The sequence below is a fragment of the Tigriopus californicus genome, chromosome 9 (genome assembly GCF_007210705.1).
Source record: "Tigriopus californicus strain San Diego chromosome 9, Tcal_SD_v2.1, whole genome shotgun sequence".
In the NCBI taxonomy this organism is placed as follows: Eukaryota; Metazoa; Arthropoda; class Copepoda; order Harpacticoida; family Harpacticidae; genus Tigriopus; species Tigriopus californicus.
In genome coordinates this window covers 14755537-14773354 of record NC_081448.1, presented here as the reverse complement: position 1 = coordinate 14773354, position 17818 = coordinate 14755537, and the positions used below count along the sequence as shown (strand labels likewise).

At 45.7% G+C, this 17818-nt stretch overlaps 1 protein-coding gene across 1 annotated transcript in view; it reads left to right on the top strand.

The window, feature by feature from the left end:
• LOC131886942 (tyrosine-protein phosphatase 99A-like) overlaps nt 1–5545 on the top strand; it is a gene marked incomplete in the record, with an annotated part of 36966 nt that extends 31421 nt beyond the window's left edge. The window contains 6 exon segments of the mRNA XM_059235411.1: nt 4–192; nt 922–1229; nt 1383–1594; nt 2536–2625; nt 3065–3360; nt 3688–5545. Of these exon segments, the coding sequence (XP_059091394.1) occupies nt 4–192; nt 922–1229; nt 1383–1594; nt 2536–2625; nt 3065–3360; nt 3688–5035 (2443 nt within the window).
• Nucleotides 5546–17818: the final 12273 nt, after the last annotated feature.

Sequence of the window (17818 nt, the reverse complement as noted above, 5' to 3'; positions counted from 1 at the left end):
AAGAGTGTATAAGGGCGACTTCTCGGAGCCGCAAAAGATTTTGCTCAGGTTGAATTGCGACCAAGCCCAAGCTTTCACCATCGTACGATCCTCGGAGGACCTGACCCTTGACCTAAGTGCTGGTATGATTGCTGGAGTGGCATGTGTAACCTTCTCGCTCATCTTGGGACTGCTGGCTCTTGGATTGTGGAGGTAAGGATTATTGGCATTCAGCCTTTTTTGGTCGGACAGCGAGCTTACCATCAGTATACAAAGGGCCAAATCGCACGAAAGGCCAGCTAGCAAATTTAGGGTCTCTAAAGATTTGGATGAACCAACGAGCACGAGAAGTGCTGCAGTGGCCGCCGACACGAAAGTGGAACAAAGGAGGCTGAAATTCGGAACAACCCGATTACGGCCCGGAGAATGTTCCTCTCTCAAATTTCTCTTTTTTTGGTAATTAAGATAGTGAATGAGATAGCCAACTGCTACGAACTTGTGCTAGTTAAATAACTTCCAGCCACACACCACACACAACTCTGGGGCCAAGGAACCATTTGGAATAGATTGTGGCCTTCCACACCGGAAACCCGGGGGGAGTTCCACCCCCAAAGTAGTTGAACTAGGGGCTGGCTAGCCTTTCGGCAGATGGCAGATGGGCTATCCATTCGACCGAATGGTTGTTTGGCAGTCTAGCAGTCAAGCAGCCTGGCAGCCTGGCAGCCTGGCAGCCTGGCAACTTGGCCAGTTTGTGCCCATTGCCTGGTTGGCGTACAGTAAATAGCCGACACAGACTTTCCAACTTTTGCCTTGTGAACATGCCAACTCATTTTGGCATGGTCTAATCAAGCGCTTCTTTTTGCAACGGCCAACTAAGACTAACTTCCTCAATTAGTGCGACTTTTTCCGTCCACACCTTTCAAGATTCTTGGGTTCTTTTAGGAAATACTTCAATGAGGCCTATTACTATTTGGACGAATCCCCAGCCACTCCAGCTCCATCGATTGTTCCCGATTGGGATTCTGATCCCGTTTCCAACTCTGCGAACGATGGCATGTCCACTGCCATTCCCATCTCCATTTACATCCAACGCGTGGTGAGCCTCCACTCCGATGGGGATATTGGATTCACCAAGGAGTTTGAAGCCATTCAAGCCATTTCCAATCATGAAAATGGGTCCACCTTGTCCACTTTGGCCTCCCGACTCCCCGAGAATCAATCCAAGAATCGCTACCCAAATGTGATTGCTTGTGAGTTTTCAGTTTAGAGATGTTTTTTTTTCCAAGGCACTCACAACCAACGTAGCATATCCCTGTTTTTCCCCCCAAACTCAAATGAAGTTAAGGGCGAAAATACATCGACGCCGAGAGACTCAAATCGTGATGGGCTGCTAAATATTTCAGACGACCACTCTCGAGTCCAATTGAGACCTTTGCCAGGTCACAAACGAGGAGAATACGTCAATGCCAACTACATTGACGGCTTCCAAAAGGCCAGGGCTTACATAGCCACTCAAGGACCCCTGCCGTCCACTTTCGACTCCTTTTGGCGAATGATCTGGGAACAAAAAGTCAAAGTTGTGGTCATGATCACCAATCTGGTGGAACGAGGACAAGTAAGTTCGCCTCAATCTTGAATCTGTATCAGTGGCCTTTTTCTGGTCTTCCCTATTTTCCTTCTTCCCACCACCAGGATACCTACCCTGCAAAGCCACTAGCTACTAGCTACTTCCAGCTACATACTTGGGGCTATTTACATATCTGTTCTGACTTGCCGCAGGGTAGATGAGCAAAGAAAGATCTCCAGGGTTATGTCATAAAAAAGACGGGTGGGTGGAAAGGGAGGGTGGACCTCATCGCGCTCGTCCCTCCACGAATCACTTGAGAATTCTAATTTCTTATCAACGCCATTGGATTTCCGTTGTAAAACAAGATTTAAAATCAAGCTCGATTCAGAGCTCCCCCGTCCCTTTCCATGTTCCATGTTCCCCTCTTTCCGTGGTTGAACTGGCGGTCTTTTGTCATAGGGAGGGATGTTTTGGAGTCTTGAGGTGGTTCCCTGGTTCCATGTAGTGTTGCTCGGTCGAACTGTCGTGTAACTCAATTTTCCAAAACTTGGCAGCACCGGCTCTCTCCGCATCTGTCTGAATGCCCGTGTGCACTTTCAAGGCTTGTTGGTGACAAACCTAGACCGAATTTCCCCATCGGATTAGCCTTTGAATTCAACCCCGATGAGTACAGTATATGCGTGGGGTCTAGAAATCGACCGAGAGTCAGTCTACCAGCCTCCAGGGACTGAAGATATGGTCTGTTCAGTCCAGTGGATCCCCTTGAGTATGGAGTTTCTCCGATAAACTTTCACCCATTTTCACAAAGAGAAAATTTGATGAAGCTAGCCTGTTTGTTAGAGTACGTACTACATGTGGCGTGTTTGAGAGCGACCTGGGGCTTGGGGAGTCCTTTGCATTTCGTCCACACTCATTTTCTATCTACCGTCTCTTCTCCTCCGTACTACTTGTTCTTGTTCTCCTTTCCGCCACTGTTTTTCACCTCCCAGGGGACCTCCCACGGATCCAGAGGAAGGGAGTCTTTATCAACGGTGGGCTCTAAGGGGAAAAGACCCAAGAAAGTTGCAGGGGAATCTGAGGTTTGTTCAATTATCGAGTCCGTTTGTTGTTCATTTCAGTAGTCAATCATTGTGCCCCTTTTCCATTTCACTAGTTCGTACTGTATGTTTCTTTCATTCATTCACTCGTTCATTCATCCAGTATTTAAGTCCTTGGGCTTTTATGCCCACGTATTAGTGCGTAGTTGCATTTTCTTTGGTGATGTACGTATGTCTGTGCACGTAGAGTACGTGTACAATGTGACACCACCATTCACGTGTGGTCGGTGGCGTATGCGATTGGCAGAAGATTACGGCTCTTCTTCCATTGATCGCAGACCCAATTGTTATCACTCCCACCCGCCAGAAGAAGTGGCACATCGTTAAAGTACTGTAGTTGACCAGTAAAGCAGATTACTCAGAGATAATCCCTCCGTTGTAATTAACTAGCTCGGATCTCTTTTTATCTTCCTTTCTCTAGCGCAAGTGTGATCGATATTGGCCAGGCGAAGGAACCGTGAAATATGGCTTAATAGAAGTGACACTGACCAGAGAAGATGCCATGGCCACCTACACCATTCGAACCTTTCGCATCCGCCATACTCGTATCAAGAACGGAAAACAAAACTCTTTCATGGAGCGATACGTTTTGCAATACCACTACACACATTGGCCAGATCATGGAGTCCCGGAGACGCCATTGCCATTACTCAATTTTGTCAAGCGTTCCTCAGATGCTAATAGAGAGACCGGGGCCCCAATATTGGTCCATTGCAGGTAAAGATACAGGCCACACGTTTGCATATTGCAGGGCAAGGAAGGGCGGGGGGGGGCATCTTTCAACTTGCTCTTCTCCTGGAATGAGAGAACAAACGAAGAAACAAACAAACAAACAAACCCCCGTGAGCGATGGGAGAGAGGGCTTTCAAGTTGTCAGGTGCCTTTGGGGGGCATCTTTCAACTTGCTCTTCTCCTGGAATGAGAGAACAAACGAAGAAACAAACAAATAAACAAACCCCCGTGAGTGATGGGAGAGAGGGCTTTCAAGTTGTCAGGTGCCTTTGATGGGCAGAGTTTGAATCGGGTTTCTATTTTGAATTTCAGCGCTGGGGTCGGTCGGACGGGGGCGTACATTCTCATTGACGCCATGCTGAAGCAGGCATCTGTTAAAGCAGAGGTGAACGTGGTGGCCTTTTTGAAACATATCCGCAGCCAAAGGAACCATTTGGTCCAGACCATGGAACAATACATGTTTGTTCACGATGCCCTAGCCGAGGCTTTTGCCTCGGGTGACACGAGCATCAACCGAGCGTACTTATCACGCTATATCAGCAGTCTTCAGAATGGATTCACCACGGACGAGAACTCCATTCCTTGGCAACTTCTCGATCGACAGTTCAAATTGGCCACTGCCTATCACCCACAAGAGGTTCAATTCATGGCGGCCTTGAATCCGTGCAACCAGTCCAAGAATCAAAACTTTGATTATCTTCCTATTGAGTCTCATCGTGTGGCTCTGTCGCCCAAGCCCGGAATCGAGGGCTCAGATTATATCAACGCTTCTTGGCTGCCTGGCTTCCATTCGTTGCGCGATTTTGTCATTACTCAGCATCCCATGGAGCAAACTGTGACAGATTTCTGGAGAATGATGTGGGATCACAGCCTTAAGACAGTGGTGGTGCTTTCTCCCGTTCAGCAACCCGAGTTCGGTGTATTCTGGCCCAACCAGCAGATTGACATCGAAGTGGATTCCCTGCGTGTCAAATTGGTCCACGAAAGTGAGACCAGTGGACATCAGACAAAAGATTTCGCCATGACATCCATCCACAATGACCACGAGCTGTCCATCAGAGTGGTTTTTAGCCCCGGCTGGCCACACTTCTGTAACCCGTTGAACTCAATCACGGATCTGGTCAAAATTGCTCAATCAATCCACCATATCCGCCAAGGTCCAATTGCAGTCATCGATCGATACGGAGGCATGGAGGCCGCCACATTTTGCGCTATCACTACGCTGCTCAAGCAATTGGAGTTCGAAAACCACGTGGACATTTACGAATATGCCAAGCTCTCGCATGGCCGACGACCAGGCATTTGGCGCTCTCAGCACGAGTATTTCTTTCTGTATCGGGCTTTTGACTACATTTGTTCGGGAGGGGCAAGCTTTTCCCACTGCGAGAACATGGAACAATTGCATTCCCTACAGGTTTACAACCAAGCCTATTACCTCAACCAATCCAACCCTGGCCTCGCCTATGGCAACGGGTTCATCCCGTCCCCGATGTCGTTGCCAATCCTGACCAACGGAAGTGCCACCCTACCTCATCCGGGTCATCAGCAGACTTCAGTGATGACTTTACCGCTACACTCGAGTCATCTGGGGAACAATACTTTGGTTCAAACCACGAGCTCTTTCCAGACACTACCCCATCCTTCGAGCCAAAGATACTAAGGATGATTCTTCGCCGAGACTGAGAATTCCTGATAGGCCTCTCTCTCTCTCTCTTTCGCTCACTTCCTGGGAAATGTGTGTGCTACGCAGTATTGCAGTTATCTTGCGACATGATAATGAAAGCCAAGGAGAGGAAGCAGACCCATGAGGTAATGAACGAGACGTCGGCAAGGGCCCCAAAGAGATCTCTTGAGACGCACCATGTCTAAAATGTCTCATCAAGTCAAAATTGTTGTGTAGTGCAAATTTAATCTGTGATATCGTCCCTTCTCCCAGCAGTATGTGCTTCTTCATTTCCCTCCGTTATCCCTTGGCATACATCTTGCCAAATATAATCTCGAACGAAACAGAAAAAGAGCCAACCTGAATTGTTTACCCCCGTACTGCGAAGTATGTATTCCATGTTGAACCCATCCACCTACCTTATGTTGTCTTGTGTTTTCGTTTTCTCTCAAATACATTCAAACGCCAAAACGTGGTGTTCCATTCCAAAGTGGAAAACGCTGTCACACACTTATTTCATTTCATCTATGAGTGCACTTCAATCCCATAGCATCTCATCTCATCCCTAATGAGATCACTTCATGAACTGCATCCGTCCATTCAGTCCAAATTATCTTAACCGAAAGAGACATATCAGGCAGGAATTCTGAGCAGGCATTACCCGTGTAAGAGCAGGTAAACTGGATCTAGTGGTTTGATATCAGCGATCTGACCTTAATTAGAAGACTCTGATGCTCATTCGAGGGCGAGCTAATGGGTACTTGGGGAGCCCTTTTCTCGCTCTCTCGGGTATCCAACCTCCGTCATTGTTTGATTGGAACTGCAAAGTCATAGTCGAGCACTGGATTCGAGGTCTTCTTATGCAACATTGAATTCCATCAAGCTGTCGTTGAGTAGGTAGGAACATGATCTCAGGTTGGGTAATGCGATCTCGAACTGTGCCCACCCAAAATCTATCAGTGAAGACAAATCAATTTTACGCTTGATCACTCAGCCTAATGAGGACCACAGTGGTAATTTATAGACCCAGCCAATGCCATTGCAACTCGCTCTCTTTCATATAGTATACACACATCGGATAGCCGGTCTAGTCGAGCTCCTTAAGAGTTTTGCACTCGTTGTTTATTGAGTAGAGTGGATGACTCAAAGTTGGCTCCATTGGCGAGCAGGGCATTTCATGATAAGTCTCTCAAATCCGGTCTCTATCGTCGTTATCCTCCATTTCATTCAAGAGGGTTTGAGAGAGGGTACTAAAAAGCGTAAATGAACCTCCGTTTCAAAAAACCTCCGAAAGGGAAGGAGGTCTGCCTAATCCCAAATTGAACTTTTAAGTTGCATTTTGTCTTACTTGAGCCTCTCATAACCTCTCTATTATACGCTCGTTATTCCCAATGTTCAGCGTAAGTAAGGAACTCGAGAATTTATTTGGGAATCCTCCTCTACAATTGTTTGTGTCAGAATGGACCAGACAAAGGGATTTGCAATGACAATGCAGTGGATGGAAGGAACAAGTACGTACGTACGAAAACGAGATGGCGTACCTCTAACTTTCGGGCAAGGCTTTGCGGTCAGGCCTTTATGCTGACCGTTGTATCTATAAGAGGTGGATGTAGTAGTGCTTGGTACAAACGACAGAGGCACTATCGACTTGCTTGTTCCATGGGCCATATACACCGTAGAAGAGCAGAGGAGAAACGGAACGTAGTATATAGTACTTCTGAGATGAGACCAAGGAACTTCAGGCTGTATCTTGGTTGCAAGCCTTGGGTTATGAGATCTATCGTGGACGGTATGGTATCGGGAACAAAACCTGCATCCCATGTCGGTGTGAGGCCCAGATCGGACCGACGAGGATTTGGGCCTCGTTGTTTTGTTCCATTGCAGAAGTCTAGCTAATAATCTACGTGCCCACATCTGGACCTCTAATCTCTGTCGGGCTTCCATGCCTAAGTGCCACTTCCTTGCTATACGCCTCAACCTAAATTATCCTCAACGAATGGAACAAGAGTTTTTTTTGTCAAGAAGAAATTTCAGGATTTGGTGATCATAAAACAATTTTTAAATGTTAAACCAAACTATTGAAGTTATAACGAATGCCGCCTGCACATAGCTAGTACACGACGTATGTATCAAGTTACGCTATTACGTTATGAATAGAAAGTTCATGGGGACCATTGAATGGATATGGATGGGAAACTTCAGAAGACTGAATTCTGGGTGTATGCATCTTTATGTCTATGTTTGTTGGTATAGCACTTGGCTTGGCCTTATCTACTATTTGCCAGGGTTGTCCCACCCGTCGAATTGTGGATCTTATTTCCCCTTTGGCTCCTTCTAATCCAGAAATCTTTGATTGCCCAACTTCCCCGAGGACCATAAACAAGCAAAGCCAAATCAAATCACCTCTCCGTTGGGGTAGTTTTGTGCATACACGGCGGAATCCCACCGTGGAAGCCTTTGCCACGGATCATTGACCCATTCGACTCCACGGGATGTAAAAAAGATCATCCCACCGAGATGTTATTAATACCGTGATGGATCCGAGGGTGTTTAACCAAGTGCCAGCGAGTACTATATTATGACTGTTCCATGATGCAGACTGGCTCAGGGGGTTTCAGTGGACTCTGTCTTCTCCCCCAAGGGCCCACAGGGGACAATCTCTCGCCATGCAATAGTGTGGAATACCACGACCAAGATACAGAGGGAGAAAGAGAGGATTATTAAAGCAAGAACAACAATTATTGTTAATCTTGCCCACAAATCATCTCTGGAGAAGTGGTCGGGGGAGGAGGGGAAAGAACGGACCCCAAGATCATTCGAGGAGGACTGGTTGTTGACCTCCAAATAGAAAAATTTCTTCTGCTCTACTCACTTTTTGGTGGTGGTTCGTAGTAGCTTCAAGCGTGAAATTGGGCACAACTCAAGATTGCGTGACGGTTGAGAATGAGAGAAGGAGGAGGAGGAGGAAAAAATCTCACCCGTCATTCCGCCAAGGCCAGGAGGCATCTTGAACTTGGCCCGGCTTTTTTCGGGTGGCCTCTTTCAGTCCAAAATTTAGGATTGACTTTCACACAAACGTGGTTCGTTCCATCGCCGGACGGAATGGAGCATCAATGATGGGTTTGGCTTGGAATTGGGTAGTGGATTTATAATGGTCAGGCCTAGTGATCTTCTATCTGCTAAATTGGAACGACCTCCTTGCTTGGCCTCCATTCTCTTCTGTGGGGATCAAGTGTGACCACCACGTCCCCATAAATCATTCTTCAAATTTAATTTGGCCGTCGATCCCCTTTTTGGTCCGCCAAAATGTCCTCAAGCTTTATCGCGCGTACTCCAACGCCAGCCCCCCCAAAAAAACTGCAAGAGAGGACGCCCTTTGACTCCATTATTGTTCCACAGCCAAAAGAGAAGCCAACCAAGTCGATGAATCAAGGGCCCTGAGTGAAAAAGAGCCCTCCCCCTCAAAAAAATGAAAGGATTTCCCGCAGACTCGAATGTGGTTGTCAACAATATCCAGTGAAATTCTGGGTCTTGGCACATCTTGTTTCCAACATTTGCACGTCGTTTTCTTCCTCTCCTCTCCTCGCCCCAATGTTCCCAGGCTGTTCTTCAGTCCACGTGGATCACTGCGGCAAAAATGGAAAAATCCCACAAATTTAGCCTCTCGTATTCAGAATTGGCTGCTTCCTCTTCCTCTTCGACGTCTTTCTCCTCATCCTCATGGGGCAACAGCTGCATGGAAACATCAATTCAGAAACACATGAACAACGCAAAAGCCCAATACTCAAGGGCAGTTTTTGGACCACTTGCCCCACCAATATTCCACATGGTTCACATTTTCTCATTCCAATCCAATCGTTCTGACGAAGAGCATTCCCGGGTGAAATCACAATGCCCTTGGTTGAAGATATCCTTTGGGTGTGTTAAGGCTGGAATGTATCTCAATCTAATAAGGATTTAAACGGTTTTTCTACGTTAAAACTGCGTTCCATTAAACTATTCAAATTGGCAATATGTCACCCATTTCACACATCAAAATGAAATGAGCTACAGCTTGTAAAGTCGACCCAGTTGGTCCGTCAGATACCAAGTTGGATGCATGCATGGATGGGGAGAATATTTGCACCGCCACACACCAGGACGTGCTCTCAAATTGGCTTAAAGTGCAATCATACTGAGATTGGAATGAGACGAGTTTCTAACATTTTGATTGCTCCAAAATGCCAAATGTTGGACATTTCTCAAGATTAGGATAACTTTCTGTCGATCGACTGAATTAGCCCCTCGCAATGAGACTGCAGTCGTCTGTCTCCCAACGGATGGTTGGTTGGTTGGTTGGTTGGTTGGTGGCCCAAGCCGGTCCCCCTTGGTTCCTCCACGTCCAAATAACAATGGTTTTGGAATCCATGAGTCATCTTCATCACCTTAAGTCTGTTGGCTGGTCACTGATCAACTACGTACATACACTCACAGTCTCACACCCGTGGAGATTGCCAACTCCAGTGGACTCTGTTCTTGATGGTCCACCCGTTAACCTTCAGTGGTCCAATTACACTCTGCCAAATGTTTTCCGTAACTCTCAAGGGCTCAGCATCTATTTCCAAGATGGGTTTCATACAACACAATTGCTCAACTTACACGTGTAGCTCCTTAATGAGATTGGGGAACAAATGGAGTCTGAGTTCAAAGGACAAAAACTGCTCATCTTGAGATCTTTTGGGATCTGGTCAAATGAAGACGGGTAAGTTGCACAATGCGCACCACGGGCCAGGGTGGGATAATCTGATCATGGCTCGTAAAACATCCCTCTGCTTCTCATTTCCACCCTCCATTCTCTCCCTCCTTCCTTTCCTCCCTCAATCTATCGTTACTCAGGCAATGAAAAAGTGAATGAGCATTGTGATTACACCCTCTTTTTTTTCGTTATCGATCCGACTAACACAGTTTTTGGAGCAACAAACCAGAGAAGTTCTATAACAGTATTGACACTAGGAGGTGATGAAAAGTGAAAATCACTGATTTTCCCAAATGACCCATTTTTCTGCGAATTTTGACTTCATTTGACGCAGGAAATTGAGTTGCAAGTTTGATCTGCAAATCTCATTCGTGCACGTGCATCAGAAATCAATTTCTGATCCAAATCCTCGTCGCCGAGAACGATCCTCTCAGCTGCTGATGTGAGCGAAGAGTCCTCACCCAAATTTTGGTTCCAATCACATACTCGTTGTGCAAACATTTCCTGTACCTACATAGATGGAGTGCCAGAACCAGCTTTCAGTGTCATAAATTAAGCGCCAATATCACGGGTGTCAACGGCACGTTTTCATTTGCTGCATTACAGTAGACGTTATTGACACAAGATGGGGGGGATCATTGAGTCTGGAACATGTAAATCAATGCAAAAGGGACACAATTTCTATTTCGATATCGATAGTGGGGACGTGTTTTTTTTCTTCTTCTTCTTCTGGGATCTTGACTAACATTTGGAACAGATGGAGATTCTACGTTGAATTCATTCACTTTCTGTGCCAGTTTTGGCTCCTCTCAAGGGAAATTAAGAGGTTACATCAGTTTTTCCCCAACACTATCATCTCCAGGCAAAGAATACAGCAGATCTTAATAGGAAAAACTTATTTTCGAGCAGCCCTCAATTGAGGAGAGGAGGAGGAGCAAGTTAAAACCTCAAAATGACAGACAAAGAAAAAGGAAAAGAGACCCAGGCTCTGGACTGAATTGCTCAGGGAATATGGTGAATGTGTCCAATATTGGGGGATTGGCCAATCGAATCGACGAACTCGAGTGACCGCACACACTTGAGACTGAGCAAAAATTAGCTCGAAGGGTTCGTCTGTTTTTCTCGCCGTTGTTTAAAGAGCCGTTCGTCGTTCCTGGGTTGGTTAGCCTTTCTTGAAGAGCGATTGTCTTGGGCGACCCCTCACTAGTCGGTGGTCAGGTCGTTCGTCTAATATAAGGCTTTTGTGAGCCACTGGACAGCCAAAAGAGGGTCCATTTCATGTTCTTGTTCTCATTGAATGGGATCTAGCAAGGTTGGATGTGTTTTTCGCTAGCGGCAGATCCACGTGCGTTGAGTTGAAACTAGAGAGTTGTTGCACGACAACAAACTTGATGGTCAAGCCCGTAGTTTATTATCGGATGGTTGAGGCGCTTTTTTAATTCAATTGAAGAACAACAATCTGCAGCTCCGTATCGTCTACAAAGCCAACTAACCATGTTCCCCAGTTCTCGTATTTATCCCCTTACCCGCTTCTTCTGGCGTGAAATGGTCAAAGGACAAATGGATGTCTCATTAAACTTTTATATCTTGCCCTCAATACAGTATAACTAGTTGTTTGAGATAGACCGCCAAATTTGCCTCAATTCAGGAGGTGAAAATCGATGACGGTAGGTCCAAAACTTTTGACCCGAAGGTGTCGCAATATCTTGCCTTAAAATTGATGATAGATATACGCCAGTGTCTGAACTCATTGCCTCGGGTGACTTTGGGCTTAGAAGAGGGTCAAGACACCCAAAAGGTGGATTATTGACAACAAGAAACAAATGCCAACTAGTTTTACAGTTACTTGAGAAGGCCATGAACCCTGGGTTGTCGGCCATCGTTGTCGTCGTCGTCGCCGTGCTTGTTGTTGTTGTTGTTGTTGTTGTCGGCATGGACCCAGGATTGGCGTTGCTGACTAGATGGGGAGGCCGTTATTGGAGGGGGAAAAATAAAATGAGTGGGTCCACTGGGCTCCTTGAGTTCGGTTACTGTGGACAACGACGAAAAGGAGACGAGCAGCCATTAAGAGGCCAACTCTGACCGTGTTCTGGCCTCCTGTCCAAAACTTGGAGCCTCTCATGACCAGAAGTGAAGGGGGTGATTTCGTAATAGGACCAATAAGTAAGGCTTCCAATCGGAGATGACCTCCAATGTGACAACACTTGGAACAACAGGCAAGTCGAAGAAGGGACATGATACCAAGAAGTGGATCTTCTTTGCTGGGACTTGCTTGGGAGGGGATACACGTACTGGTACACGGGAAGAAAAAGAATCCAGAGACTGTTCTTGGGTTGAAACGAGGCAAAAGAAGTTATTAGAGGTGGATCGTGCTCTGATTGATAAAAGTTGGGACCGAGCGGATGGAACTAGCTGGGTAGTTAAACCCACGATATCTCGGCGAGGTCTAATTCCTTTTGTGTCATCAAATATCATCCGACAATTAATCGCGCAGAGAACGTGCCTGGATTTCGGAACGGCTTTATGGCCGCAGATTGTCCCACAAAAACAAGACATTAGAGGGGGCTCTTCCTCACTTTTGAGCTTGTTCCATTAATTGACCAATTTGGACCAATTTAGACCCACGCCATTTAAGTTGTGAGATCAAAGTTTTTCCTCATTAGCCGAGATAACTTCCCAGCTCCCTTTGGGGTTTTCTGTCCGGTGAAAAAAAAGATGAGAAACTGCCTCAAATGCTCTAATGATGGAATCTGGTATTTGGCTCACACAGATCGGTAATTGTGAGGAAATTGCCACTCAGGAACATCATTTTCACCTCTCATTTATTGAAATAAGAAGGCTACAACTTTTGCCATACGAATTTGGTCACCAAGGTCTTCGATCATTTTCATAACCCTCTAAACCAACTAAAATCGCTACGACTTAAAAATCCAATTTCACGTATGATGACAGTTCTTATTAAAAGGTAATTGCCGATCATATTGGCTGAATTTTGTGTTTCTCTGGGTTTCAAACAAAGCTTCGGATACTTCATTAAAAAGAAACAAAACTGTCCTCTGTTACATGATCTTTACTGGGGTTAGTTAACTTTCAAATGTGGAGGTTTGAAATGAGAAATAAGCGGAACGCACAATCTATGCCGTTTTCCAACGGAGACTTTTCCCCTTTAAGTGATGTATGTCCCTGATATATATCCGCTAAATTCTGTATGCATCTTTACAATCAAGCTTATCTCACCAAAGTTGGCAAGACTGAGTGTGGCCTTCGCGCTAAGGTTTACTGACTAGAGAGATACAGGTTTACGATTATAACCTTCTTTAAGTGGGAACCATCAAAACCTCGAGTTGGTCCATTTCGAAGATCGTGATGGGGACACACGGCAAGGAAAGACAAGAGGAATCTTTTATTGTTGCATGCACTTTATGGCCCGGATTTGAGTTCCAGCATAAAGTGGCGTTTGAATTACCACCCGGAAATGCAGTAAAACTTCATGCCGAGCTTTTCACACCAAAAGCAGCCCAACCCGTCCGTGGCTCTAGAATCGAATTTGATTATGGCTACGCCCCCTCCGGATCCGCAGTTTCTCATTTCCTTCCTATGGTTTCTGCAACAACCCCCGAACGACCAGCGAAGGTGGTCATCACATCCTCCAATTTCCAATTGGCAGGGTCATAGTCCGTATCAACTTTGCCTGAAAGTGTTGATTTATTGCTCAAAAGTTTCCTTGAGAAAGTTTGGGGAGGAGAATCAAACCGGGGACGTCTCTCATGAAAGGAAACTGCATCTACCACCAGACCACGTCTCCTCTCGACATTTGTCTTACGACGATGGGTTTTGAACTTGTACCCTCTAGGTACCGGTAGATGACCAGTTGCCTAGTTAGCTTAGTCTCTTCGACCGTTCATCTATGTACTTTAGTGCCTTAAGTACTGATTTCACGTCATGTCCCAAACGAATGGGGAAAATATGTCAATGGATGACGGCTCACCATGAAAAAGATGTCAAAATATGGCCTCTGAGATTGGAGGTAAAGGAGGGTTAGTCGTCCCATCAATGGAAGATGATCTTTGTTCCTCACCAGAATTTCACGAAACTTTCCTTCTTTTCCAACGATTCTTTTCAATTCCTTTGTCGAAAACTTTGGTTTTGGACTGCTTTCATCTGCGTGCGCCGCTCACTAGGCTCTCCATCTTTTCCTCTCCATTTAGCATTTGAAGTTTGCGTGCCTGCCTCGACAAGACCCTTCTTTCTTTTTAAAGTAAACAAATCTACCTACTAGCTCTTGTTGCAAGGAGACCGACCATCGGGCGAGGTCCTCGTTAAACTCGTGGAACCGGCCTCCGACAAAAATGAGGACGCGCCACAGCAAGCTCCATTCTTGTCACTTGTCAATAATCTGTTGGACAAACATGCCAATAAAAATCAGTTTAGATGCAAGGCGGAAAATAGAGGAGGATATTGACTCGAAAACCTTCACACTCGGTTCGGTTGGGGCGGGCGCCCCATCAAGTCGTTGGAACATTGGACCTGGCTGTCATCAAATATTGCTCGACCGGGTTATTGAAAGTTATTTGTCACACGGCTCGATCATGACTGGAATAAAAATGGACCGTTCTAAGCCGGACAATGGACATTCTCCATGCTCTCCACCGTATGCACCTTACCCCGTGCTTCCACCCTCGAAGAAAATCGGAGAGAACGACTCAGGGGGAGGATTTTTTGTGTAAATATGAGCTGTATGCTGGAAAACTATCAACAAGATTGAGTTTTGCCATGGAAAGTCGGGTCGTACTTCGTATTTCTGATTGGAATCAACAATGAGTCACGTGGGCTCGTGGGCTCGTGGATGAGTCAAACTTGGTGCAATTTAACTTTGGATTTCATTAATTGACTTCTTCTTGGAGGGGTTGAAAGTGACGAAGCCAAAAAGAGAACGAACAAGATGGTTACTCGATGATCCTGTTACTGGTGCTCTAGCTGGAGGGTCTTGATGCCAGGTTTCCGCTTGGCTGCCTTCAAATGGTTGGTTCCATGGGGAATCCCACCATGGTGGAACCTCCCCACCAAACCTGAGGAATGGCACCCAAGTCCACGGCAACCAATGGGCTCACTCAAGCTGCAAAATACTTTCGACTTTATTGTGTGTCGACGCAACACACGGTCGTTTCCCAAGCAGGAAGGTGGGTGTTCCACCAAAAACATTGGCACAGAGCGCGAGCAACAGTTTTATGAATAAGTAGCCACTCCTCGGGCGACTTTGTTGCCCTATATCCATTGGAACAAGGACATGATCTCAGGAAAGGAACCCGTCTGCAATAGGCAATCGATAGTGGCTTAGGTTGGCTCATATTTGAAATGCACCACCTTTGGATTTAGAAAAGGCTTGGGAAGTGAGCAAGCAGTTCCATCTTCCCCCGATTTGCCCCTCTCCTTGAAGGCGGAAAAAGTTTCTATTGGAACGTGTTTCTGCACGCGAGAAATGGGTATAAGCCTGCGAGGATGATCCTCCATGCAACGGAAATCTCTCGATTGGAGTTATTAGAGCATGATGCAGTCAGTTGTAGTAAGACGAAATTGCAGCACTGCCACCGACCATCCGACATTCTCTTGCGTGCTGTGCGTGCTACGTACGTACTTAGTTTCTCAGCATCACAAAGGAGATCAATGGAAAAAAACTTTGCAAGAGAAACCCGGCCAAAAATTTGAGGTATTTACTGGAACACCGTCGAGTACCTCTTCAATTGGGTGATGAATCCTGGCTTCTTCAATCCGTAAGAATCCACTTTGTGCGTTTTAGTGAGGAAATATTCTTTTTGATTCTTGACAAGTTTCTGCAATGATGGAAGCAGTGTTAGAAAACTCTGTTCTATCAACCCTTACAAATCAGAATTTAAGTCCCTTTGTTTTGGTTTATGGAATATTCAGGTACCCAACACACCCAATTTCGTGCCTTGAAAATGCTTATTGATCGATCTTCCCTTTATCATCTCGGAATGAAAATGCTCGTTGGCAAGGAGTGCGGCAGCTCAAATTTAATCTCCTTTTGAGGGCTCCCAAGAAGAATCCCTTCACCACTTGTCAGTGAGTCCTTCTGAAACGCGTCTTCTGTAAAGGCTTGAAAAACGAGGGATTGTCATTTTCTTGTCATATCCAGATTTTTTTTCACTTCCTTCCATCCTTGGCCGACCCAAGTGAGAAAGGAGGAAGAGAAATGATTGTAAGATAAAGAAAAATCCAGTTGTCTGTCCCAGGCTTTTCAAACCGAATTCAAAAGAGTCGAAAATGTCATCAGCGAAACAGTTCTCTTCTCCAATTCGAGTTGAGGAAACGAAAAGTCAAACAACCAAACCCTGCACAGTGCACACCCTGCACAGATAGTTTTGGGTACATGCAAGCCTGATTCTAACATAAGAGCATGGGGGCCTAAAACTGCGGGGATACGTATGACATTGGAGATCTCCAACAGTAAAAAGACACCACTAAAATGGACGACCATCCACAAAAAGCCATGATGACATGACATTGCCAAGAACTGTGAAAAACTTTTTTCGCCATATTAGTTCTCGTCGCGACCAGCCAATCTGGCAGAAGAAAACTTGCTAGGGATTTTAATTGAAATCTCACGAATGACTGAACATTAAGCGAGTGCCTCGACCATTTCCACGCCTGGAACATCTCTGCCAATGATTCGTGAACTTTTCTGACACGGCCTGCTTATAGTAATTCGGAATACACGAGCCATTCGTGCTTTCCCAACGTTTTCATTCAAGCCAACAACCTGTCGAGAGAAAAAGGCCCGTCCGCCCTAAAATGGAAATTTCAAAATAAGCCCAAGAGGGTTGTTTTCCCCAGGCAGGGAAAAGTTGGTCAAGCACATCCAACCACCCTTGCTACTACTTGACTATCAGGTATGGAAGAAGTGGGATAATCAACCAAGTGAGCATAATGAGCCAATCCACGTAGCACGTAGCAGCAACGGTCTATCCTCGTTTCGCGGTCGAAGAACAACGAGGAACAGCGTGGAACAGCGTGGAACGCATGAGGCAGAGTAAGAAGGGGAGGTTTTGGAAGAGGAACACGGAGCAGGAACTGGAGAGGAGAAAAAGGGAGGGGGAGGAAGAAGGGAAGCAAGCAGGGCGTGCTTAGTTGAGCCAAAGTTTTTGAAACCGGTCGCCTGGGTGCCAAAAAATCGTGACTAGAATAAGAAAAGGACGGAATCTTGGGTGGCTTTGTTTGGGGATTAGCCTCTCTGGAAAAACATTGCCAAGTCTCAGGGTGGAGCTTGGGTTCATATGGGGGAGGACAAGCTTTTTGAAAAGCGAGAACTATTCTACTTGGCGTTTAAAAAGATGGTCCACATGGATCAACTTCCTTGATGAATGATCGTGACATATGGCACTGCTTGTCTTGACCGGATGCTGTCGGATATACAAAGGTACACTTTTGGCTGAGAAAGTGAGATGAGTTTTTGCAGCTCTAGAACCCTTTCCGTTTGAAAATACTTGAAATTCAAATAAAACACTTTGAAGATCAAGGAGACGATCCGGTATAGTGGTTTGAGATGAGTCCATGCATGAGAGAGTTCCCGGTTCGATCCTCTACCCTACCTTTCTCCGGAAAGCTTTTAAACGCTAACCACGCCCACACATAGAGAACCAATGTGCCAACGGACACATCCTGCAGTAAAGAAATGGACGATGTGATGATAAACTGCGCTAACCGAGCGAGTCTTACGCATTCGATCCTTAAAAATCACTGATGAAAGATTTGGTCAAGCAAGACCACATCGTTACTCGGGCATCTCTTGTTGCTTTGGGTCACACGTACCAAAAGGTGCCAATTGAGACTCGTTTCGAACTCTTTGCAAAGAAACTGCAATTTTAGTGGTCCCCTTTTACTTTTCCTGAACTTTCTCATAAATTCATCTCCTCTTTGACGAGGCCGTTTTTTGGCAAGTCTTTGCAAGAAGGTGGATAAATTTAATGATCAACGATTGTGAGATAAGATGTTGGTGAAAAAATGCTAGGTGCTTACTTATTTGTTCT